General features: G+C 34.8%; 1 protein-coding gene across 3 annotated transcripts in view; it reads left to right on the forward strand.

Moving 5' to 3' along the window:
- The first annotated feature begins 11875 nt into the window (after positions 1–11875).
- Exoc1 (exocyst complex component 1) overlaps positions 11876–24882 on the forward strand; it is a 50819-nt gene continuing 37812 nt past the window's right edge. For all 3 annotated transcript variants that reach the window (XM_077110176.1, XM_077110174.1, XM_077110175.1), the window contains exons 1-4: positions 11876–12014; positions 14840–14973; positions 18561–18691; positions 21493–21652. In XM_077110176.1, coding sequence (XP_076966291.1) covers positions 14850–14973; positions 18561–18691; positions 21493–21652 — 415 coding nt within the window. In that variant the 5' untranslated portion in view covers positions 11876–12014; positions 14840–14849. The remainder of the gene's footprint in view (positions 12015–14839; positions 14974–18560; positions 18692–21492; positions 21653–24882) is intronic.

A 24882-nucleotide genomic window follows, 5' to 3' on the forward strand; every position in this document is an offset into this window, starting at 1 on the left:
AAAATTAACAAAATGAAAACACTATTTATAAGTATAATTGTTAGTAGTTATATTGGAGTATTATTTTGACACTAAAATAAGAGCATAGTAGATAAAGTAGCTTCCACCAGACTATGATGGGGCAATTTGAGCATAAGAAAATGATTGTAATAGAATGAAATATTCAGATATATGTAAGTCCATGACACTCAAATAACTAAGAAATAAGTCTCAGTTTTCACCACTGTAACATTTGAAAGTGATAAAAAATGCATTATGCATTTCCTATAGGAGCTCTATTCCAGATGACAGAAGATAAGGGAAATTTTTAAAGAATAATTCCAAATAATAAATGCAATAAGAGTAATAGAACTAGAAAATTACCATTTGCAATCTCTAATGAAATAATGGATTTAGGCAACAATTACCAATGAATGCTAAAATCATGAGGAGAAAGGTTACGGAAGAATCAGATACTTAAACCCAAAGAGCAATATTTTTGTTTGTTTGTTTTCAGTGCTGGGAATTGAACTTAGGAGTAGAGTAGATAGAGAAGGCAGGATGCATACATAGGAGTCTACCCCTGAGTCACACCCCCATCCCCATAATGAGCAATCTTAATGCTAATAAAAGTGAATCAGCAATCCTTAAGTATTTATAATATGATGTAGTGATATAGTAAGAAGTATACAACACCAACAATAAAGAATTCTTACCTAAAAATGAACCTGAATCTAACTATTCCCCTTGATCTAGCTACTGAATTTGAAGGAATAAGCCAAATATAGAATGTGTAAAATTCTACAGGACTATGGCTCAGTTTCTGTAAAAACCAATAACATGGGGGAAAAGAAGAAGGAGCACTGTTTAATATAAAAGAGACTTAGGAAATATAACAAGCAAATTCACTATATAGGCTTTATTTGAACCCTGATATGAACATAACAAGCATGAAAAGCCAGTTTTAAAACAACCAAGGAAATTAGAATTTGGCGGACACTATAAATTAAGGAATAATTGTTAATTTTATTCAATGTGATAATGACATGGTAGGTGTGCTTTTTAAAATCTTTCTAAATTAGGAAATACAGATACTAAGATATTTACTAGTGATGTGATATGTACTGGTGGAAAAAAGAGGGAATGGAATTCAAAATAGGATTGAAAAAATATTAATCATTGTTGAAACTGGATCATGAATCCTTAGGAGTTTATTATACAAGTTTCTCTATGTTTCTGTATATTTGAAATTTTTCATAATAAAATACTTAGAATGCATCTATCATTCTGAAACAAAAGAAAAGTTGAAGGTCATTTTAAAATATCACTTTTTTTTAAAAGGAGCCAGAGTGTCTTGGGTATGGCTGGAGCAGGGGGGAAATAATCGATGTGTCTAGAATTTCTTGTAGTACTAGAGGATAAGGAAGTTCTATAAAATAAAGTAGCTCCCAATGGCCAGTGCTATAAAACTTAAGGCAAGAAAACAAACAATGGTAGTATTAGAACATAACTCAAAGAGTAAAATAAGTATCTCTTAGTCTATTCTCATAGAAATGTATGAATGGATGAGTGGATGGACAATGCTTGCTTACCAGAAGAATTCCAAATAACAAAAGTGGAAGAAATGAGGAAAACTAATAATTGTAGACCAAATTAGGAAAATAGGAAACCACCAAACACCATAGTTATAGTTGCTGCAGGTAAGATCAACAAATGAATTCTTAAATTAATGAAAGTATAAGGAGAAACTGTGTGTTTTCATAGCCTCAAAGTCTCTCTCCTAAAATGTTTATTGACTAGAAAGGAAAAAAAATAGTTTATAGTGGCAGACACCTGGAAGACATCACCTTGACCAGGTGGTCAAAGCTAACCACATGAGTAATGGGACTTATCAGTGTTGTGTGCCACTAATGTAATGTAGGAGGAAGGCACATCACCTCTGTGATGCTGGCCCAAGTCTATAACCTTAGTATAGATTGAATTGAGGGACAAGAAGTATAAGTACCTTTTTATCAAAGTAGGCAGTAAATACTATATGCTAGAAAACGTGCTAGAAAAATCTTATATATCATACTCCAAGTCCTGGGGTGCCTCTCCAACTAATAAAACCCGATAAAGCTCATGTGTTTGCTTCTTGGGAAAAAAGTTCAACTAATAAAGCTCATGTGTTTGCTTCTTGGGAAAAAAGTTCAGGTTGTGGTTAACCAAAGCAACTACTTCCTATATTAGAGTGCTGTCTTTATAGAGAGAATAAAGATAGTATCTTATTCACTTTGGGATTATACACAGGAGACACTCAATATATGTATATTTATTTTTGAAACATAATCCTTATAAAGGAAATTTGACTTTAGAGGTACTGTTGAAAATTATGTTAGTGTTATTTCCTCTTATGTGCCTTTTCTCTCCCTTACCTTCTCTCTTTTTTCCTTCACTTTTTTAAAGTTTAATTCCACACATCAATGTCTTCCTTCTCCATAATCTTAGAGAGACAGAGGAAGAGATACAGACAGAGAGAAAGAGAGAGAGAGAGAGATTTTTTTTAGTACTGGATATTGGACCCAGGGATGCTTTATCACCAAGCTACATCCCCAACCCCCAACCCTTTTTGTTTTTTATAGTGACACAGGGTCTTGCTAACTCGGTGAGGCTGGCCTTGAACGTGAGATCCTCCTGCCTCAGCGTCCTGAGTTGCTGGGATTACAGGTGTGTGCCACTACACCTGGCTATATATTTTTACTTTTAGTTCTATTTTAACTTAAGCCTCTGCAAGCAATTGGAACTCCTAGGAACTAGAAGGCAAGAATGATAGGAGTCTCCCATATAGGCTCTCAGGTTATACACTATACAAGTGCACCACATCTAAAAGAGAATCATTCCTATCCCAGACATTGTTTAGATGACAATGTACAAGTGACCTCTATAATCTCAGCACCCTGCTGAATTTTGGAACAGTGGGCAAGGGCTCCCTCCTTCATAAACCCTCATCAGCACTCATGAAGAGTACCTACAAATGTTCTCACTAATAAACACTTGAGCTATTGTCTATACCCTCTCTTAACCACATTGTGAGCATCTCTTTTAATCAGCTACCTGTTTTCACAAGAATTCTTTGTAACAAATGGTCATAAATTTACATAACTTAAAAATAAGCATTTAGCTCTTGCTCAGGCACCTCTTCACTGACTTCAGTATGGCAGATGTAAGCTGAACTGGCTTCTAACCTTTAGTTGGGTTTAGGTTTGTTCCACATATCCCTTCCTCCTTGGATCAATGACTACCCCCTTCCAATTTTTTCTTCTTGTGATCAAAGATACAAGGACCAGTCTGATTATGCAATCACATTTCAAACTTCTGCCTACATCATGTTTACTAGAAAGCTATTGCTTAAAGCAAGTCACTAGGTGAAGCCCCAAGTCCAAAGGCGGAGAAATATACTCTACCAACCATAAGATCATATCAAGGATATGAATGTATATAACAAATATAGAGAAAATAAAGACCAATAATTCAATATTGCTTCTCTTGCTCACCTGTTACTCTCACATGTCTGGGCCCTTCCTGACTGTCTCCTCACCTACGTGAGTGTTAGGAGGATGGCTAGTCATACAGGATTCATCCTGCTTATCTGGACTCTGGAAATCTCCCTAAGTGGAGTTATTCAAGTTATACAATAAATATTGCTTAGACTTTTTATTTTATTTTTTGCTATTAAAAAGTTAGAAGGATTTCTTCATTTAAATTCAGACCAAAGCACTGCATGAGCAAGGAAGTGGTAGGCCCACAGAGAGGATATGTTCAGTGGTCATCAATTTTCACCCCAGGGTCTCTGAAGGCCTACTGAAAACAGGTTCATCTTGGGGTTTCTCATGGCACATAATACAGTACCTACCACAGTAGATGTTTTATAAATATTCCTTGCTTGAAATAGGTGAGATTATATTATTTTATATTTATATTATTATATTTACATTATTAATTATATTATTTCGGATTTTTTATGAGACAAATTTTAATGTTTCATTGATATTTGCCATACTTCATACTCACAAAATGTACTTTTTAGAAATCCTTAAGCAAAGCATAAATAAGTCTACAAAGCTGCAAATCTAATAAGTTTTTTTTTTTTCAGTTTAAAAATTTGGTACCCTCGCCTGGTACAGTGGCACCCGCCTATAATCCTGGCAGCTCAGAGGGTGAGGCAGAAGGATCACGAGTTCAAAGCCAGCCTCAGCAAAAGAGAGGCACTAAGTAGCTCAGTGAGACCCTGTCCCTAAAGAAAATACAAAATAGGGCTGGGGATGTGGCTCAGTGGTTGAGTGCCCCTGAGTTCAATCCCTGGTCCTCCCTCACCAAAATATATATAGTACCTCAAAGTCTAGTTGTGGGAGAAACCTGAAAACAGTTTTTGGTTATATGAAATTGTGATAAAAGAGAACTGACAGACCTTTAGTGACTTCTTTCTAAAACCTCTGAGAACAGCTTATTCATGAAGTGAGAGCTAACATTTTTCCTTTCTTGGGCAAGTTTGGGCCAGGAAATTATGGATTAATACAATTATTTCCCAGATATTGTAGGAATGCTTAAAAAGACAAGTATTTGGTTATCTTATGCAATATTAAAAATCATCTTATTCGATACTCCCTCCCAAAAGAATCCTATTAAAAGAAAACAGTAAACACACACACATGCGCGTACACACAGAAAATATCAGTAAGTAAAATAGTGGATGTCAGGGTTTGGAAGGAAGGGAGTAGGGAATTCTTGTTTAATGGATGCAGAGCCTCAGTTTTGCAAGATAAATAATTCACTAGAAGAATGGTGGTAATGATTATACAATATTATCAATATATTTAATATCACCAAACTGTATACTTTAAGGTGATTAAAATGGTAAACAAAAAAAAAACTTGAAAACAAAATCATCACTGAAAAGACACTGTTTTCAATTTTTTTCACCCTTAAGCAAAAAAAAAAAAAATGAGCCCAGGATGGATTCTATTATTTTTAATTTACAGATGAGAAAACTGTCTCAGAATGGGTAAATAACTTTCCCTCTGATCACTGGTTCAGGAAAAACAAGATTTTTACCCAGGTCTGTGTAAGTCCAGCAATCTGTAGTTATCATTATTTTGTATTTGCCTTGATTTCACTGTCAAACAACAAAAAAAAATACAAAGTAAATTCTGAAAATATCCATAGCTTTCAGAAACAAAGCTTTTATTTCAACTATGCTGATGGAAATTTGTTCCAGGTAAATTAACTTTTCATTGATGGTTTGCTCTAATAGCAAGATTCTATATTGTTCTAAGTAGCCATTCCAGGCTGGATGACTTAATGTGCACCACTTTCACCGAATTGCTCCTAACAATTGTGCCTTTCTATTTCATGGTTTAATTATCCCTTTTTTGCTTACTACTGACAACTTAAATATTTTACCTGGAAGTCTGAAGATTCTGTGGTAAATTAGGTAAGGAGCTCATTACAGGATTACCAGATTTCATATTCAATTCTAATACCACTACTGCAGTCTTAGGGACCATTTCATGTCTCTCCTAAGAAGCCCTTGATTTGTAATTACCTATGCTACCTGTCACTAATTAATAATAACAGCAATAGCCTTATCTTTGTGCAGTTTAAGTGCCATTTACCGGAAAGTTACTTAGTGTTGTTTAAACACATTATTCAGTATATGTGAAGATATATCTTCTTGCTGAATTTTATCAAAATAAATCATAAATAATTTAATAACTTAGGATAAAGGAGGAAGATAAGCTCAAAGAAAATAGAGCTGTCAGATTATTAGCATCAACAAAACACCTAATAAATCTGATTATACATTAAATCTCATTTTCATTGAAAATTAAAATGGTCAAGTCCACATATCAGTTATATTTATCTTGGTTTGCTTACACTTCTACAGTGCAGATCTAGGCTTGCCAGTGGCATGATTGCCAGATCCCCCAAGTGCAGAGAAGATGAAAATCCTGCATTCCAAGCTTGAGATGAACATATTAACAAAGTCAAACTCTGAGTCATTAATCTCTAGTTAAAGTCAAAATATGGGTGTGATGTCTTGGTGGTCACTGACCAGAAGAGATTCAGAATTAGGTGAGAGATGATCTCTGCCCTTCTGAGAGAATCTCCCAGAATGTGTATAGGGAGCTCAGCACTATGCATTTATAATGACTGCCTTTTAGTGTAATATCAGCCCACAGTATGTATATTGAATAAAGCAGCTGCTTTAAAAAAAATGAGGGGCAATGTTATTCTGCAATCCAATCTTTGCTTTTCCTTGAATTTATTATATTTTCCATGTTGTTCGAATCTACATCTATTGTAATTAATATTTTTAATTTTTTGTAGTTGTAGATGAAAAGAATGCCTTTATTTTATTTGTTTATTTTTATGTGGTCCTGAGGATTGAATCCAGTGTCTCACACATGTTAGGCAAGCGCTCTGCCACTGAGCTGCAGCCCCAGCCCCCTATTGTAATTAATATTTATGTGCAATATCTATTTAGTTAATATTGATGCGAGTAATTACCATCCCCATTTTGTGGCTCCCTGACTTCCTCCTATAGAGCTGCAAAGAAATGCCAAGTATTACGTGGGGATATTTACAATCTATTTCTAACAAAACCTAAAACAAATGCCAATTGTTTTATATACATAACATCACAGATTCTTCTTCCATGCTATGACTATTAAAGCCATTATAAAATACAGAATCTGAGAAGTGGACCACTGTGTAACTTTCATTATTCCAGAAAAAAAATTTATTTGGTATTTTGTTGATACTAATAATGTGACAGCTCTGAAAAACTATCCTTTCTTTTTAGGCTAGGAACATGCATGTTTGAATTATAGGAAAATATATCAAGAAATAGAAAATACAAAAATCAAAGTAACTGACAAAATAAGAAAAAATGAAATTATATAAACCCACATGACTTGAAACATTTGAAAACTCCCTTGCCTCACCTTAAAAATCAACTGAACTTAAATTAAGGAACAGTTCAGACTCAGTAAAAGTGGGCTATGTGAACTTCTGCGAAATCTGTGAGGTTTCCCACCAAACAACCACCTCAGAGCCATCTGTGTTACCACCTGTGGGTACTTTCATCAGGCAGAACCCTGGAGGAAGTAAGACACTCCATCCTTTCTCGATCAGACTTTCAAGAGGTAAGAACTTCTTACCTCTCCAAAAGGTGCAAAATGAGTGCAATTTGCTTGAATACCCTTCTAAGTACATCAAGTCTCTGTAAGCTCCCTACTTCTGCTCCTTTGGTGCACAGTAACAAGAGCAGTTTCTCCAAGGAAACAATTAACTTCAGTAAATCAATATTCACTATCTTTGCCACTTAGAAGCAACTTCCTTTGGAGCTTGTTAACAACAGAAAAATTCACACTATCCAAATATAAGAGATTACTTCATAACATGGTGTATCTTAATATAGGAAAACTTCTTTCTGTGAAAAGGAAGCAGAGCTTCAGAGATTCCTTGGGCAGAGAACTGAATGACTATGACACGTATTCAAGAACATTAAGCTACTCAATTTAATCTTCTAAACCAACCTGCATGTACTAATAGCTACCATTTATTGAGTGTTTACTATATACCAAGCAATGTGCCACATGTATTACAACAAATATCTTAGCAAATATGCATTATAGTCCTAAAAGGTGAGGACTATTATTGTTAATTTACAGATGAGAAAACCGAGGCTCAGAAGGATTAAATTATTTGTACTGTGATCACTGAATTAGTATAGGGTAAAGATGAGATTTGAACTCAGTCTGTATGATTCCAGTAACCATGTACTTCACACTATTTTATGTTGTTTCTCAAGTCTAATTTTTGCAGAGGATTATAATGATATTTTAAAAAGATATTTATTGCAAATTACTATGTGTCTACAAAGAGTTCTTGGACTAGCTGTGAGTGGTAAATTGCAAGTAATGATAACTCATAGCATGCAGTAGTGTCACAATTACTAAGACTCTCAACTGTAGTATATTGGAAAGGGGTACAAACAGGAAATAAAGCCATGGATTATATGGTGGGTATGGTACTTGGGCATTATGGTAGCAATTATACAGTAGACTGGCATTTGTTAACTGGTTTGGAAAGCTTGATAAAAGGAAATGACAGGCTCAGTTCATCCAACTATCAAACCAGGGCACCCTATAAAAGCCATAAGGTTCTCCTGTGTAGCTACTGAGCAGACTGTGCTAAAAATCAGCCCCAGTATCTAATCATAAAGGTGGCAGAGCCACAAAGGAGTTCGAATTCAGAGCCTTGGAATATCACCAGAATGCTACTAAGAAAATAATGGAAATTTGAGATTTGAAATGGAAACATTTGTGTGGGCTTTATAATCTTAAACCCCCAGATTTTTTTCTTCCTCTTGCCAATAGTCTCTTTCCTCTTGATAATGGAAAGCAGCCTCCACTTGTCTGAAAATGCTACAAAGAACATGCCTAAGGAAAATACCTCAAAATATGACTTTATTTTCTTCATCCTCTATCTGTAGCCCGACCCTTATTGCCTCAAGCCCAAGGTTGGATCTCAGCACAGCCTATGTGAGGATTTGCAATCCTGGAGAGAACAAGATCAAGCTTTCTCATCTTTGACAATAGTGGCATTTCAGATTGGATAATTCTTTCTTGTGGAGGACAATCTATGTATTATAGATTGTTTAAAAGCATCTTGCCATCTACCTACTAAGTGCTAGTTAGAACTCTCACAGTAATTATAACAAAAAAATATGTCTAGACATAAATGTCCCCTGTTGAAAATCATTGAACTAGACTAACTCAAAAGAAATTACAAAATGGGTTAACATTTACTAATAGGAATGAGGAGAATGTGAGAATAAATATTTAGAGTGTTAGACCAGAGGAACAACATTACAAAACTAGACAGGGGAAATTTTACATAGGGGATAACCTGTAGTTTAATACTTTGGCAAGTCCTAATACACAGCCTTCGTCTCCATAAGGACTGGATATGATGACAGCCTGTACTAAATGAGATTAAGATGCTATAACAATCTTAATGGATACTGAGAAAGGACTGTACTTTAGCCCCACTCAGGGATCACTCTAAGGAACAATACCCTGGAGAAGAAACTTTCCAGGTGGCAAAGCTTGGAGCAACACACTTTATCATTCGCTTTATAAAAAGGGAGAAATAACCCAAAGTAAAAATATTTACAGACTCCTAGATTTGCCTTTCTTGCCTACATCTACAATCACCAGAATTATAGCACTCTGAATCAACATTACTTAACCAATCATACTCCCCCAAAAGTGACAATATGTGCATGATCACTGATATTCACTGATATTGTCATATTCTTCACCATTCAAACATAGTTAGCCTTGTAAAATGGTGGAATGGTTTGTAATAGTCTTTATTAATGTGCCCTCTTGGAATTGGAATGTTGTCCTACAGTTTTAGTAAATGCACTGAAGGAACCAATGAAGCATTCCCAGCAGCTCAAGACTTAGCTCCAGAAAACCAGGAATAGGAGCAGGACTGATCCATCATATCAATCCCAGTGACCTACTTGCAGAATTTGTATCTTGCACCTCTCAAATTTAGACCTTGCTATAATAACTGCAATAATTGTTTCTCCAGGGTTGAGTGAAGAATGCTTCTAACAGGATACACAGTATGGAATTCACTGAACTTGAAGCTCTCACTAACATTTTGTCTCTTTGGGTTTGCCTTAACAGTGGACCAGCCTCCATAGAAAGCAGTTACAATACTGGTGGGAGCAATCAACTGAGATTAGCAAAGTATCTGGGATTGTTGCTACACAGTAGCAGTAGGGATGAATATATCTGTAGTTAAAGGAATTCACTGGAGCTTATCTTGGTGGTTCTGTACCCAAGAATAGGTTGAACAGGCAATTATTGCAATCATGGCCCAACTAAAGAAGGAAAATAAATAAAATGGTTATCAATCCATAGAAACAATCTAGATCAGTTGTTATGTTACCCAAGGGTGGGGTAAAATTAGAATGAATGGTAGAGAAGGAAGTTAATGAATCCAAGTATGGTCTTAATATTAGTGCATCACTAAGAACAAAGCTTATTCCATAACTCTTTTACATTAATTCCTTGCAGAGGTTGTGGTTGGTCATCACCTTGGAGAGACCCTTGTGAAGGACTGGATTTAACCAAAGTGGTGTAAAGGACTCTTTATGTGCACTTTCTGTTACCACTTCAAATCCCTTCAGACTCTTATTTCAACCACCATTGCAGCAACCTGTTCTGAGCAGAGTTTGATGAGCTTTGAGCAAGTGCAACATGACAGCACCTCTCCTCTCACTTTCTGCCTCAGCACATCCTTGATATGAGAGTGGCATTCATAATTGCATAATTTTGAAGTGTAGAAGAGTTAATGCTCAGGAGTATTAACCTTTGATCGAAGAGGGACGGGAGTTGACAGATAAATGTTTCCTCCATTGTTTCCTTCAGTGGACATTTCTGGGACTCATTTCATCAAGCTTCTTAGAATGTCCTAAGGGATTGGGAAAACAGTCAAACATAATGATGATCATCAACTGCCTCTCCTTCCATGTTTCATTTCCCTCTCCCTTCCCTCACTTTTGCTCTTTGGAGTCAAATCCTCAGAAGCCTCACTGCCTCTCCTTCTATGTTTCATTTCCCTCTCCCTTCCCTCACTTTTGCTCTTTGGAGTCAAATCCTCAGAAGCCTCACTTCAGGGAGAATCAAGGAGGGGAGGGGAGAAATGAGAATTAAGTTATTGAGTTGAGATGCTTCTGAGTCATCTGAATGGAAAAGCCAGGATAGGGGTGTGGGTAGACAAATCTGGAGTTCAGGGAAGTTTAAATTTCTGAAATACAATTCATTTCCCAATTTTAAGGAAGAAAGTAGCATACAATTATCATATAAAGTATGCAAAGTATGCATTCCGGGACTGAGTAGGAAAGACATAACAGGTATTTGTAAAGATAGGTCTAGACCCTGCTCTTAAAATGGAAGTCATTCACCGAAAATGAAAGGCATTTTAAGCAGCCTTGACTACAGCATATTAATCTCAGTAACAAACTGTTCCCTACTATGTCTGCTAATTTTCCCACCAAATTCTATCTTGAGATTATCAGTGAAAGATATTTTGCACAGCTCATCTGTCACTTTCTCAGTGAATCCATCACTGATAGAGTGTGAGTTACTCCCTCTTTTGCATTCTCCTTGTTAAGCACTAACACACTGTGAACTCCTTCAGAGTGGGATTCAGGCGCGAATCTCCTTTCTAACCAGAAGTAAAAGTGCCTGGCATAAGTGTCATAAATAAAGTGACAGGAATGTAGAATAAATGAACCACCTGCCTCATAACCAGTAGCGCTGTCATTATCTTTGCCTCTCAAATTTAAATATACAAAAGCATCATCTTGTTAAGATATAGATGGTTCTGATTCGGTAGATGTGAAGTGAGCCCCAGGCTGCATTTTCTAAAGAGCTCTCAGATGATGCTCAAGCACCTGGACAGCAGAGCACACTGTAGTAAGCGTTAGAATTAAAAGTGCTTTGCATAAGCAAACAAAACAAAACAAAACAAAAAAAGATTTAATCAGCTCTTAGGTGGCCGCAAATATCAGAATAAACATTTATAGAGAAGGGAACTATCCCATAATATCAAACCCCCAGTCTCACTTAGGCCTCGCGCATTTGACGTCCCACCCTTGCCTTTACAAGACACGCCCCTCCAGCGAGAGTCGTCTCCCGCCGAGCCGCGCCCGTCGGCTGGCGCTCCGCCCCCTCCACATCTATTGGCCTCTCCCTTTTTCGCACGGCCTCTCCTTCCTTTTCTACGGAATCAACTTCCGGCGCGGAATTTGTCACGTGTCCGGATATGGGAAGTTGTGGGGAAACTGCAGCTTCCCGTTGGCGGTTTAATTGAGGGGCACGTCCTAGTGGTGGTGGCCGCCGCCACAGCCCCATCCGGTGTCTGTGTTGGAGGACCCGCCTCGGCATAGCCGGGCTCGGTCCGGCCTTGCGGTAAGCTTTCGGCCGCGGCTGCTCCGAGGTCCCGGCGGCGGCGGCGGCGGCGGACCGAGGAGTGGACGGGCGGGCTCCAGGGTTTGAGCCGGTTTGTCACTGCCGCTGCTGGCTCCGCGCCGGGCATCGGGCACTGAACTCTCGCTGGCCAGGCCTCTTCCCAACCCCGCCTGATGTATAAGGAGAAAAGCCCAGTGGGAGCATCCTCCACCCCTTGCTGGGCGAATGCGGAGCTGGGAGGGCAGTCCTCTTAAGTTCCTCTGCGGTTCCGCCCATCGGATCCATATTTCATATTTGACAAACAGTCCTTACGGTACTTACGCTCTTTGGCGTGGACTAGGAGAGAAGGGCGTGACAGTGCCTTCTCCTTTGTCCTAAGGAACATGTTCTTCGAAATCTCTTAAGCGTGTTTCCCTGTCTCTATGCAGTTTAGTCTTCTAGATGATGATGCTCCCTGCCCTAAATTGTCTCAACAGCATTCGAGGCTCAAACCACATGGCCTCACTCTGACCAATTATTTGTCATGCAGTGTAATGGCCCAGCTGAGTTTAAGGAAGCAAGAACCAATACAGAACCAACAGTGGCTTGCTGTCTCTGATGCATGGTCAAACTTGGGGTTTTAGACCTGTAAAATAAATTTATATGATCGCTAGTGATTTGTTTACTGACATACAGAAAAGTACTGTAAAAAACCGGAGAGATCATTATTGGACCTATAGGATGTAAATTCCATGTAAGTAGAGGTCTTGGTGTCTTCGAGAACATGTTTGTCATGTTCACCACTGTAATAGACTAGCACCTGGTACTTAGTAGACATCAGTATTTGCTGAATGAACGAATGGTCACATACAGCTTTTCACTATGACTGCCTCTTTTATGAGGTATGCCCAGTCTTCTCTTTTTACCAGTTACCATGCACCCAATCATTGCTTTAGACGAAGGAGAGACTGTGTGGTAAACACTGGCCATTATTAGTCATTGATTAGTCACTGATTTGACCATTTTTTACTGTTCAGCTCAGATTTCCTCAAGAAATATCTGTTAAGTACTTATCAAGAACACAAAAATGATACAGCCTCCCTGCCCTCCGTCCTGTCCTTCTCTACCCTCTCTTACTCTGTTAATAGGGCTCCCAAGATCCGGGAGCTTATGCTCACATGAGCCAAGTAGACAGCAAGTGCTTGATTATTCAATAAATGCAATAAGTGCTATAGAAATTTAGTGATGAGGTCAATTTGGATTAAAGTCTTTATTAGATTAACTTCATATAAACCATGAAATGTAATTAGAGTTTGGATAGGGAAGAGATATTTCCTGCATGGAAATGTGCCTAAGCAAAATGAACAGAGTACTTTAAGTGGAAGTTTTGTATTTCAGAGCATTAAAAGAATGTTGAGCAAGGGTATGATATGGTGAAAAGTATGTTTTAAGATTATTTGTTTTTTTAGGATTATAACAGTTTGCAAAGAGATAACCAGGTGCACTCTATAAAGTTCATATGAACCTTGGTAATATTGGAAGTGGAAACAAAAAGATAGAAATAAATTATATGTAAATGTAGGAAATCACAAAATGTGATCTCACTGCAAATGCCATGTTGACAATGGAGAAGGAAATAAAATATAACAGATTTTGAACCTGGGTATTTGCTTACAGATGTGGAAGTTGGAATGTGGGAGTCTTGAGGGAGCCTCAGTTGTTGTTACTTAGTGCTATCATGTTAGTTAATTTGTTAAACATTTATAAAATATACTGAACGTGTACATACTTGACATTATTTCCAAAACAATATAGTATAACAAGTACATAGCATTTACATTGTATTAGGTATTACAAGTAATCTAGAGATTATTTAAATTTTGTAGTTTATGCAGATACTATGCTATTTCATGCAAAGGACTTGAGGAACTGTATATCTGAGTATCTTCAAGGGGTCCTGGAATCAATGTCCCACAGATACTGGAGGAAGACTATCATGCTGCTGTGAACACTAATGTACAAGTTTTGTATGGAAGTATTTAAAAAAATTTTTTTAGTTATACCTGGACACAATATCTTTATTTTGTTTATTTTTTTATGTGGTGCTGAGGATTGAACCCAGTGTCTCACATGCAAAGCAAGTGCTCTGCCACTGAGCCACAACCCCAGCCCTGGAAATGTTTTTTTTTTTTTTCATTTTTCTTGGGAGTGGAATTTTGAATCACATTGTAAACCATGTTTAACTTGTTGAGGAACTGCCAAACCTTTTTCCAAAGGAGACACACCATTTAACAATCCCACCAGCAATGCCTGAGAATTTTATTTTCTCCAGATCTTTATTGTCTGTTGTTTTGACTTTAGCTAGACTAGTGGATGTAGAGTACTAGATTTTTCATTGTGGTTTTGAATTGTGTTTCCCTAGTGGTGAATGATGTTGAACATCTTTTCAGGTACTTATTGGCTATTTGTGTACCTAATTTGAAGACATGTTTATTCAGTTTTTAATTAGTTATTTGTCTCTTTATTGTTGAGTTTTAAGCGTTCTTTTTATGGGAGACTATATGTAAAGATTGAGCATGATTTTTTTTTTAATAAATCTCTATGAGAGGGGTGAAAGGAGAGATACAATACTTGGTGAGCATTTCTAAAGATGTTAGAGTTTGGTAACACTGATTGTCTAATTTCATTTTCACACTTACAGCTTTATGTTTTTATGATGCTGATGCATTAATATATCATTTTTCTATACTTATTAACCAAAATTAGATCATTTTTAAATCATAAATGGAATAATAAGGTGGAATGATTTTGAGAATGAGCTAAATATCTACACTCTGAATTTTCAGCTGAGAAAAGATGACAGCAATCAAACATGCATTACAAAGAGATATTTTTACACCAAATGATGAACGCCTGCTGAGTATTGTGAATGTCTGCAAAGCAGGAAAAAAGAAAAAGAACTGTTTTCTGTGTGCCACAGGTGGGTATTTCATAAGAAAAAGTATTTGTTTGGCATTCTTTTATTTCTTAGGGGATGTTTTCTTTTTTAAAAAAAAATATTCTCATTGTCCTTATAATTGGAAAAAAAATGGAGGACCAATAAATTAGTTTTTTGTTAAATATTGAGCAAATATTTTAAAAGTTTTTATAATATATACGTAAGGCATAAAGACGGCTTATTCATAGAACACTTGGGTCCTTTCTCCTCAGTATAAAAACCTATAACATTACTTTTGAAGCATCATGCATGCCCCTCCTTGACCCCATTCCCTTCCCTTCTCCATTAAGAGGTAACTGGTATCTTGAATTTTGTTTACTTTTTCTTTATCATGTTACCATATATATTTTAAATTTTAGACACTATAGCTTTTCATCCCTTTGAACTTTATATAAATCGAATTATAGTGTATATATACTTTGTGGTTTTTTTTTTCCCCCACTCAACTTGAGTCCATTTTTCATGAGTTTTTCTTTTGTTCTTTCATATAGTCATAATTACTTCATGTTTATTGCTCTGGATTATTGTACTATGTAAGTGTCCCACAGTTCACCTATCCATTCTAACAGTGATGAAGATTGAGTTTGTTTCTAGGTTTTGCAACTCAGACAGCACTTGGATGAATGTGTTTGTTTTTATCTCCTAGTATATACAAGCAAAAAAGAAAAATTTAAGGTAGATTCTTAACATGAGGCATTGCTGAGTCATAGGTATATGAGTAACCAATTCTGCTCTAATACCAAAGTATTTTCAAAAGTAGTTTTAATTTTCACACCCATCAACAGTGGGTATGTGTTTTTTACATCCTATTCAACAGTTGATTCTATCAGACTGATAATTATTGTCAATCCAATGGGAGTAAAATAGTGTCTCATTAGGATTTTTAAATGGAGTTCCCCTAATGAATATCAGATTGAGCATCTTTTTATCAATTTGTTAATCATTTAGTTTCCTTGTCTATGAAATTTACCTATATAAGCCTTAATTTATTTTTCTATTATGTTGATTGTCCTTTTAGTGATATGTACAATTCTTTATATTGTCTGAATATTAATCCTTTGTCAGTTATAGTCAACCACTGGGTTTGAATATGGCTTTCACTTTTTATGATGGCTTTTAATGAAATTTATAATTCTAAGTAATTAAAGTAATCAATCTGATCCTTTATGGCTTTCCTTTTTGGTATCTTATTTAAAATATTCTTCCCAGGTATCTTTTATGTACTCATAAAAATTTTCTTTATTATAAAAGTTGTATAATTTTGCCTTTCACATTTTTGTCTTTGGTTTACCTGTATCTGCAATTCTGGTCTATGTGTGTTTGTATCTGTTTCTGAGTTCTTTATTATGTTTTGCTTTTGTTTTATATTGATTTTTTTTCTTCTCACTCTTTTACCTACCTTTTAGAAGTTCCAGATTTCATTGGGATTTTGATTGGAATTGTTTTGGTTCAATTTGAAGAGAACCTACATTCCTTATGATACTAAGTATTCACATCCCTGGACTTGGAGCAGTTCTCCGCTTATCTAGGTCTTTTATAATGCCTTTTCCTAAATTTCAGTTCTCTCTAAAGGCTTTGCATTATGTAATTATGTAGGCTTAGATTTTTTTGATATTACTATGAGTAATAGTCCTTATTAGAATTAGTACATTATTATTTTTATTTATTTATTTTTTTAAAGAGAGAGAGAGAATTTTTTAATATTTATTTTTCAGTTTTCGGTGGACACAACATCTTTATTTTATGTGGTACTGAGGATCAAACCCAGCACCCTGCGCATGCCAGGCGAGCGCGTTACCGCTTGAGCCACATCCCCAGTCCAGAATTAGTACATTTTTAAAAATCATATATTAGAATTCCAAAATGAGTTGTTTTTTAAAATACGATATCTATCAATCTTGCTGAACATTATTATTATTAATTGTAATAATTTATAGACTCTGAAAATAGCATATTTTCCTTCCTTCATAGTCCCTATATCTTTCATTATTTTTGTTACTTTAGTCTGCTAGTTAGGACTGTCAGTACAGTCTTGATCTCAAGGGAATGATTTTATATTCAGTATGATGTTGCAATAAGTTTTTATAGGTATCCCTTATGATATTAAGGACATTCTCATCTATTCCTGGCTTCTTACACTTTTTTCCTACTCCTTTATCTTTTTATAAATCATAAATGGGGATTAAATTTTATCAGTTGCATTTTTGCATTGTTGAAGTTATCAGATAATTTTCTCCCTAAATTTATTAATGTGGTGAATAATTAAATTTGGATTTTCAAATGACAAATTGGTTTCTCAGAATAACCAAACTCAGTCATAATGTACCATTTGCATATATTATTATTTTATATACTAGTAAATAGGGGTTAGGGGTATAACTCACTGGTAGAATGTTTGCCAGGCTTAGGTTTGATTCAGAGCTGAAGGAAGAGAGGGAGGGAGGATGAAAGAAAGAGAGAGGAGGGAGGGAGAGAGAGAGAGGAAGGGGAAAAAAGAGAATGATATTGAATTTACTGTTAATATTTGCCCTGATTTTACACGTTTTAAATGTGAAAAGGGTACATCTTAGATTTGATGAAATGAAGTATATTTTGTAAATATACTTTTTTAATACAGTATTTAAGATTTTGCATTCGTGTTGATTTGTTACATGGTCATAATTTTCTTCTTCACTGTCTTTGTCTGACTTTGTAACTAAAGTTATAAAATAAATTGGGAAGCATTTCTTTGTTTTCTCACACTTATTAGTTGTGTGTGTTTGGAATTGTTCATTCCTTAAAAACGTGGCAAAAGACACCAGTAAAATTGTTGTACTAGTTTTGGCGGGGGCAGAGGATGAGGGAAGATTTATACTTAGCAAAGCAATTGCTTTAATGATTATGCATTTTCCATATTTTCTATTCTTGAGTCAGTTTTGATATGTTCCATTTTTAAAGGAAATTGGGGGAGTTTTGGAGGAAACCACTTACTTTTTTATATGTATTGACATTTATTCCAATCACTCCCCATTCTATTGCCAGTGTAATGTTATTTCCCTAGCCACAGTTCTTAAACAGCACCCCACAACTTCATATAAAGACCTTTTATGATCTGAACTTCCCATCTTTTGTAGTAACATCATTTCTCTCCACCTTATTACACATACTACCTATATTGAGCAATTTATTGTGCCACTTTGAAGCAATTATTCTCTTCCAAGCCTCTTGGGATTTACATATATCAGTCATTCTTTAGATTTTAAAACTGATCTGGACTGGGGATATAGCTCAAATGGTAGAGTGCTTGCCTTGTGCATGCACAAGGCCCTGGGTTCAATCCCCAGCACTGCCAAAAAAAAAAAAAAAAGGCATAAAACTTTCTTTCTCAAGGCATCTGCCTCTGACCCTCTGGTCTGATTTAAATGCTTTCTTTAGGATTCTACATTCCTCAGTCTCTACTTTTAAAACATTGCACGCGTTTTAATATTATGTACCAGGCACCTGAAAACTATGTTTACAAGAGTGAATGAATGATGAAGATTGAGCAAGTGAAGGATATTTCTAACAAAAGTATGTATTTTGCTCAACAGTGACAACTGAACGCCCTGTGCAGGTAAAAGTGGTCAAAGTCAAGAAATCTGATAAGGGAGATTTCTACAAAAGGCAAATTGCTTGGGCTCTTCGAGACCTTGCTGTGGTAGATGCCAAAGATGCTATCAAAGTATGTTTTTCTATTCTTTGACTTGTGTTCAGAAGTGTCTTTAATTTTATATTATAATATTATGTATACAAAGATGATCTAAACTTGCTGATTTGTGACCACCTGAGAAATAGTCTGAGATGTATTGTTCAACCTTTTGCCTCCTTACCCCCCACTCTGAGGCTACTTGGAATGAAACATGTATGTTTGTTTTATTATTGTTGCTTTTTTGGAACGAAAATTACGTTTGTGCATAAGATACATAAACTAGAGCAAAATAACCTTGACTCCATATATTTCTATTTTAGGTAAGTAAATATAAAATCTGTAAATTAGTATGGGTTTTAAAGCAGTATGTCATATGAGTTGTTTTTTTTTTTTTTTTAATCTTCATTGTTTTTAAAAACCTAGTTCCAAATCAAGTCTGATATAACCAAAGTGTGTCCTCATGAGTTCATGTAGAATCACCAGCCAAGTAGCCAAGTTGGTCTTTGGAGGGCATGACTTTGTTCAAATAAAAGAAGTGATTATGGGTATCATAAGGAACTTAAATATTAAGATTTAAAAGAATATAAATCTGATGACTTAATGTGATAGTCACATTAAACAACCTCTTGTAGTCCCTGGAAATTCAAGGCTTTTCACAGCCTTGCACAAACAGTAGAAACTATAGAGCTCCTCTGATTCAATTAGGTGTGGCCTCCTTCTGTTCCTCTTTCACCTTCTCCTCCTCTGTCTCTTCTTCTGCAGATCAGAAACACCTCCAAAGCACTAGAGAATACTTTGGATCACATCCACTTGTGCTCTTGATGTCATTAATAGCAAGGCTTATACTAATGCAACTACAGGCACTCTTTGATTTAACTCTGTATATCTCATACATTTATTAAAAAGGCAAAAAGAAGTTAAAAATGACCTTTGAAAAGCACTCTGGTGAAATAAAATTCTGGTTTTACTCTTATCTTGACATAAATCTCTGAAGATCAAAGAGCTAAACGAAACAACAGGTAGTTGAGTTAGATGAAAAAAAAAGGAAGCAAAACAATTTTAGGAGAGCCCTGCCTATCCGTGAGATTCAGACTGCTTCCAATACAGATAATGCCTTTTAAGTATTTTAAGTAATCTTATTTATCCCTGAAGAGTACCCAGTTTTTCGAAAAATGTGAAATGTGGAAACAGTTTTACAAGCTCTAACAGAAAGAGAATTTTGTATGCTTAGAAAGAAAACAAGAAATGAAATTTTTAACCAACTTTAGTAAATAATTTGTTAATATGTGGAGGAATCGAGATTTTTGAGTAGATTTCTGTTTAAGAGAGAATATTTTAAGGGCTTATTAGAAATGCATCTTGATTAAAAAGCTTTTTTCTCTTCACTAGTTTTTCACTTCATGACCCTGTTGACTTGCATAAATCACTAACATTGCTGAGTGCTTATTTGAATGCTTTCTTAAAGCTGATACCTCTTTTCTGACTGCTTAATGGATGTTTTTTCATTTTATGTAGACACCTTGGTGTATGTACACTATATATGGATAGAAACATAAAATTTTTATACATAGCCTAACATTAGCCATTTAGTATCACACATTGATTTGTGTGAATGTTGCCACTGGAGCACTCAGCTTCTTTTATGGCATTATGGGAAGTATTCCCAGGGAAGAGATCATTTCCCATCAAGTTCATGTTAGCTGCCAATACTCTTAGATTTTTTTTTTTTTAAGTAATAACGTAATTAGCTATAAAGGAAGGTTTTAATTTTTTTGATGCTTCAATTCTTTTAAGCTATAAGTTGAGCTAATTAGAAGTTCTACATTACTATTAAAATTGTTGTACCAAAGGTCATGTCCTGATCCCTAAAATAACCCAAGTCTTCAAAGTAATTCTCATATAAATTTCCTTGCTTTTTAGGTGTTGTATTCACATTTAGTTTCCCTTACGTTATGCTTTAAATAAATGCAATGTACCCCGTAGAGCATTTGAACTTATTTAATTCCTTGGAAGTGAAGAAAAGTGTACACTCATACATTTTTTGGTTATTATCTAATGGTTAAGTACTTCTACAATTAAGGAAGAAGTATTAGCCTGACATGAAATTATTGTTCAAATGTGGCTTAATAGACATGTAGAAAGCATGATGCTGTTTTCTCAGATTAGTTGAGGTTTTTTGTCATTTGAAAAACCTTAAATCTTGACAGCATTTTTGGGTTTTGAGACACCAGTAATCATTCTGTGTTCGTCTCATTTGTTCTTGAAAAGCACACCAGGGTGTAGATTGTATTTCTTCCTCATGTGTTATAATTAGAAAATATATTCCTTAATAGGGAGTTAGTGTTAAATTACACTTATGTAATAATACATTATCAAAGATGTAACTCTAAAATTTCATGGCAATTCTTAAAGAAAAATTAGATCCACATCAAAACTAGAGACCATTGTTATCTTATTGACAGGGAAGCTGAAACACAAAGCCTTAAAGTATTCAACCTGTACATCCACTCACAGACTGCAGGGCATAGAAAGAAAATGACCCCAACAGTGTGTTTTGTTTTTTATCTAGCCATTTTTGGGTGATAAAGTTTTTACTATAAATTGAATTCTTGGAAGCCTTATCTTCAAATTACTTAGCTAATTTGTTGTTCTGTTTTGTTTTTAAAGTACCAGGCATTGAATCTAGAGCTCTGCCCATACTAAGCAAGTGTTCTGCCACTGAGTTGTCTCCCCACCCCAAGAACAGCTTTAGTTCTTTTGTAAAATAAAGATTTTATATTAATAATGAAAAGGAATCTGATCAAAAACTACTTTTTTGTATATTTTCATTTCAGGAAAATCCTGAATTTGATTTACATTTTGAAAAAGTATATAAATGGGTTGCCAGCAGCACTGCTGAAAAGAATGCATTTATCTCATGCATTTGGAAATTGAATCAGCGATATCTCCGGAAGAAAATCGATTTTGTCAATGTTAGCTCACAGCTTTTGGAAGGTAAAGTTAAATAAGAATGTATGTATAAATTCAAGTGTATCTTTAAGTGACTATATAATTTTATATTACTCAAAGCAATTAGAATACTGAATTACCTTTTAAAGGAATTTTAGAATAACTTCTTATTGAAAAAATGGTGCTTATTCATTGTAGGATATTGATACATTAAATTAAAATAATAAAAATCACTTGTAAACTTACTCCTCAGAGATAATTACTGTTAACATTTTGGTAGATATTATTCTGGTCTTTTATGTATGCATATATAAGTAATTTTTTAAAAATAAATTTACATTGTGTTCTAATTTTTTCATATAATAATGTATCATGAACATTTTTTGCATTATTAAATATTTACCCCATCATTTTTAATAATGTTCTATGAATATACCATAATATTTTTAACTAATCATTTATTTTTAGTTTTCCATTTTTTTTACTTTTTTAAGCAGTTCCAGGATAAATATTCTTGTGGCATTATTTTTGTACAGAGTATAGGTGTAGTAGTTAAGAATTCAACTGTGGAGTCATACTGCCTGTGTTCAAATTCTGGCTTTACTACCTACTATATGACTTTATAGTTACTTAATCTCTTGTTTCAGTGTCTCTTATAATAGAAATAGAGATACTCACTGCTAGGATAAAATTTCTTAAATCATAAACATGAGGAGAACAGTGCCAGATATATAGTAAATGCTTAACAAATATTAGCTATTAATCTATTATCAGCATAAAATCCTTAGATATGAAGTTAATTTGGGTTATTTTTGATCAGTCTTTCTTCAGGAAGGGTGGACAAAAACTACTGTTAAAATTGAAAATGTACAGTGAGATTTTATACTTTGAAATTTTCTTTCATAAAGGCATAAACATAAGAAAATGATTCTAAAGGCCTTGTGGATGCAATTCATATTGTATTCTTTTTTTTTTTTAAGAGAGAGAGAGAGAGAGAGAGAATTTTAATATTTTTTTTTAGTTTTCGGCGGACACAACATCTTTGTTTGTATGTGGTGCTGAGGATCGAACCCGGGCCTCATGCATGCCAGGCGAGTGAGCTACCGCTTGAGCCACATCCCCAGCCCAAATATTGTATTCTTTATCTTAAAGAAAACAGTTGAAATAATAGCTACTATGCAAGAAAATAGAGTTGTTGCTCCTCTTTATTGAGGGAAAAAAGATTTGTCCTAAGTTATGTATTAGAAGGAAAAATGAGATTTGTCCCAAATTGCAAGTTAATATTTAACAGTAGAAGTTTCTTTTCTTTCAGAAAGGTTGAAACATCTGAAATTACCAATACTGAACAATTTTAATATGTAGTGTAAAAAAAACTCTTCCTGTATTTAGTCATTTGCCTCTGTCACTTTGGTTTTGTTTTACTTCTTTTTCTTTCTTTTTTTTTTTTTTTAATTCTGTTTGATGATAGACCTTTCCTTTCTTGACTGTAGTATTTTTTCCCAGCATTTAATTGGTGAACTGCTGCTGGTTTAGGCAGATGCTTAGAACTGGCAGAGGCAAGTGTCATCTGTCAGACCCTATAGCTGCTCTTCCCAGAGGAGCTGGCCTTCAGTAGGATTCCCCAAGGTTACCGTCTCACCAGTATTAGACCCCAATGTCTTGGCAGTTGCACGTGTTAAGGAAATGACCTTCCAGAAATTTATGATAATTTTTTACACCTTAAATTGGACATTAATTTACTTCAAATGGCTTTTATTTATTTATTTTTTCCCATTTCAGGATTAAACATTGTTCTGAGTCAATTATTCATTGACAAGCTTGATTTCTATTTTCAAATTTGTTTCCTACTATATATTTTAAACCCATATATTTCATTAAGACAACCAGGTGAAAAAACACATATTGTGCTGATTTAACTCATTAAGAAATACTACCAAAAGCAATGAGAAGAGTATTACTTTTTTTTTTTTTTTTTTTTTTTTTTTTTTTGAGAAGAGTATTACTGTTTTTGAGAATCAAGTTTCTAACTTACAGAGAAAAAAAAAAGTATTTAAACTTTTGGGCATAAAACAAAAGTGTAGACATTTTTGTGTTTACAAACATTAACTTTAATTGAGGTCAGTTTTTAAGATACTGAGAAGATCCTTTAGGATCTCACTATGATTAATAATGGTTGCTTTGGTTTAGTGTTCAGAGAATAGCTTTATTAATGACTAAAAACCTGACTTAATGGACTTTGAAATCTTAGCCATTAATTCTCATTTTAATTTATTATTTTAAAATTTTATTCATTTTTTTTTTGGTGATTTTGAGAGTCAAACCAAGGGCCTCACTCATGATAGGCAAGGACTATATCCCCAGCCCAGTTCCCATTTTATAAAAGTGTCTTTAAGGTTTGGGAAAGGTTAGAAGACAAATAAAAAATTATTACTACCTCCTTTGACAAACTAAATAAATAAGACTGTTCTAATTGTTAATACTAGTGGTGGTAACTTGGTAGTTTTTATCAGTAACAGTTAAATGTTTTAAGTCAAAGTAAGGTTCTTTTAAAAAGGGGAATTTCTTAGTGGTTGAAGTAGAGTGAAGTTTGTTTGGCGTTTTCTTTTTTCAGTCTTTTCCTTGCAGCCAGATTTTGAAATAATCTTTGACTCGAATCCTTAAATGTCAGCTTGAACTGATCTCTCATGTTTTTGCACTTGCCTCAGTCTTGTCTCTCCTAACAGTATTTTGTGACTAATCCTTTTTGAGGGAGTGTCTGGGTAAAGCCTTGGGCCTTGAGTGAAAATAACTACACTAAATGCGTGAGTCACAACTGACCTAAAAATAATCCCCAGGAAATGTTCTGTTTCCCAGTTTTCTCCTTTAAGGACTAGTTAGTACTGTTTCTTAAAAGACTAAAAGGAAATAGAAAGATAAATACATTTTTAATCATTGTCCCAAAATGAATAAGAAAAATGAATCCTGGAAAGTTAGCTGCTTATGGAAATTTTCCACTTTATAGTTAATTTTAATATTGTCTTTTGAACCTTAATTTAACTTGAAATTCAAATGAAATTTGGGTAGTATTTTACAATTTTAAGCTTGTATACTTTCTACCCAGCTAATACTCTTTGCTTACTTTCTTCTGCTTCTTTCATACCTTTTTATTCTCCAGAACTGCCTAAAGTTACAGAAGGTGCGTAACACCTTTCTTCTTATTCTATTTCATATGTTTTAATTACTTGCCATTGTTATGTACTGTCAGTTGCATATTTTATGAAGTTGTGTAATAGGGT

The sequence above is a fragment of the Callospermophilus lateralis genome, chromosome 8 (genome assembly GCF_048772815.1).
Source record: "Callospermophilus lateralis isolate mCalLat2 chromosome 8, mCalLat2.hap1, whole genome shotgun sequence".
Taxonomy (NCBI): Eukaryota; Metazoa; Chordata; class Mammalia; order Rodentia; family Sciuridae; genus Callospermophilus; species Callospermophilus lateralis.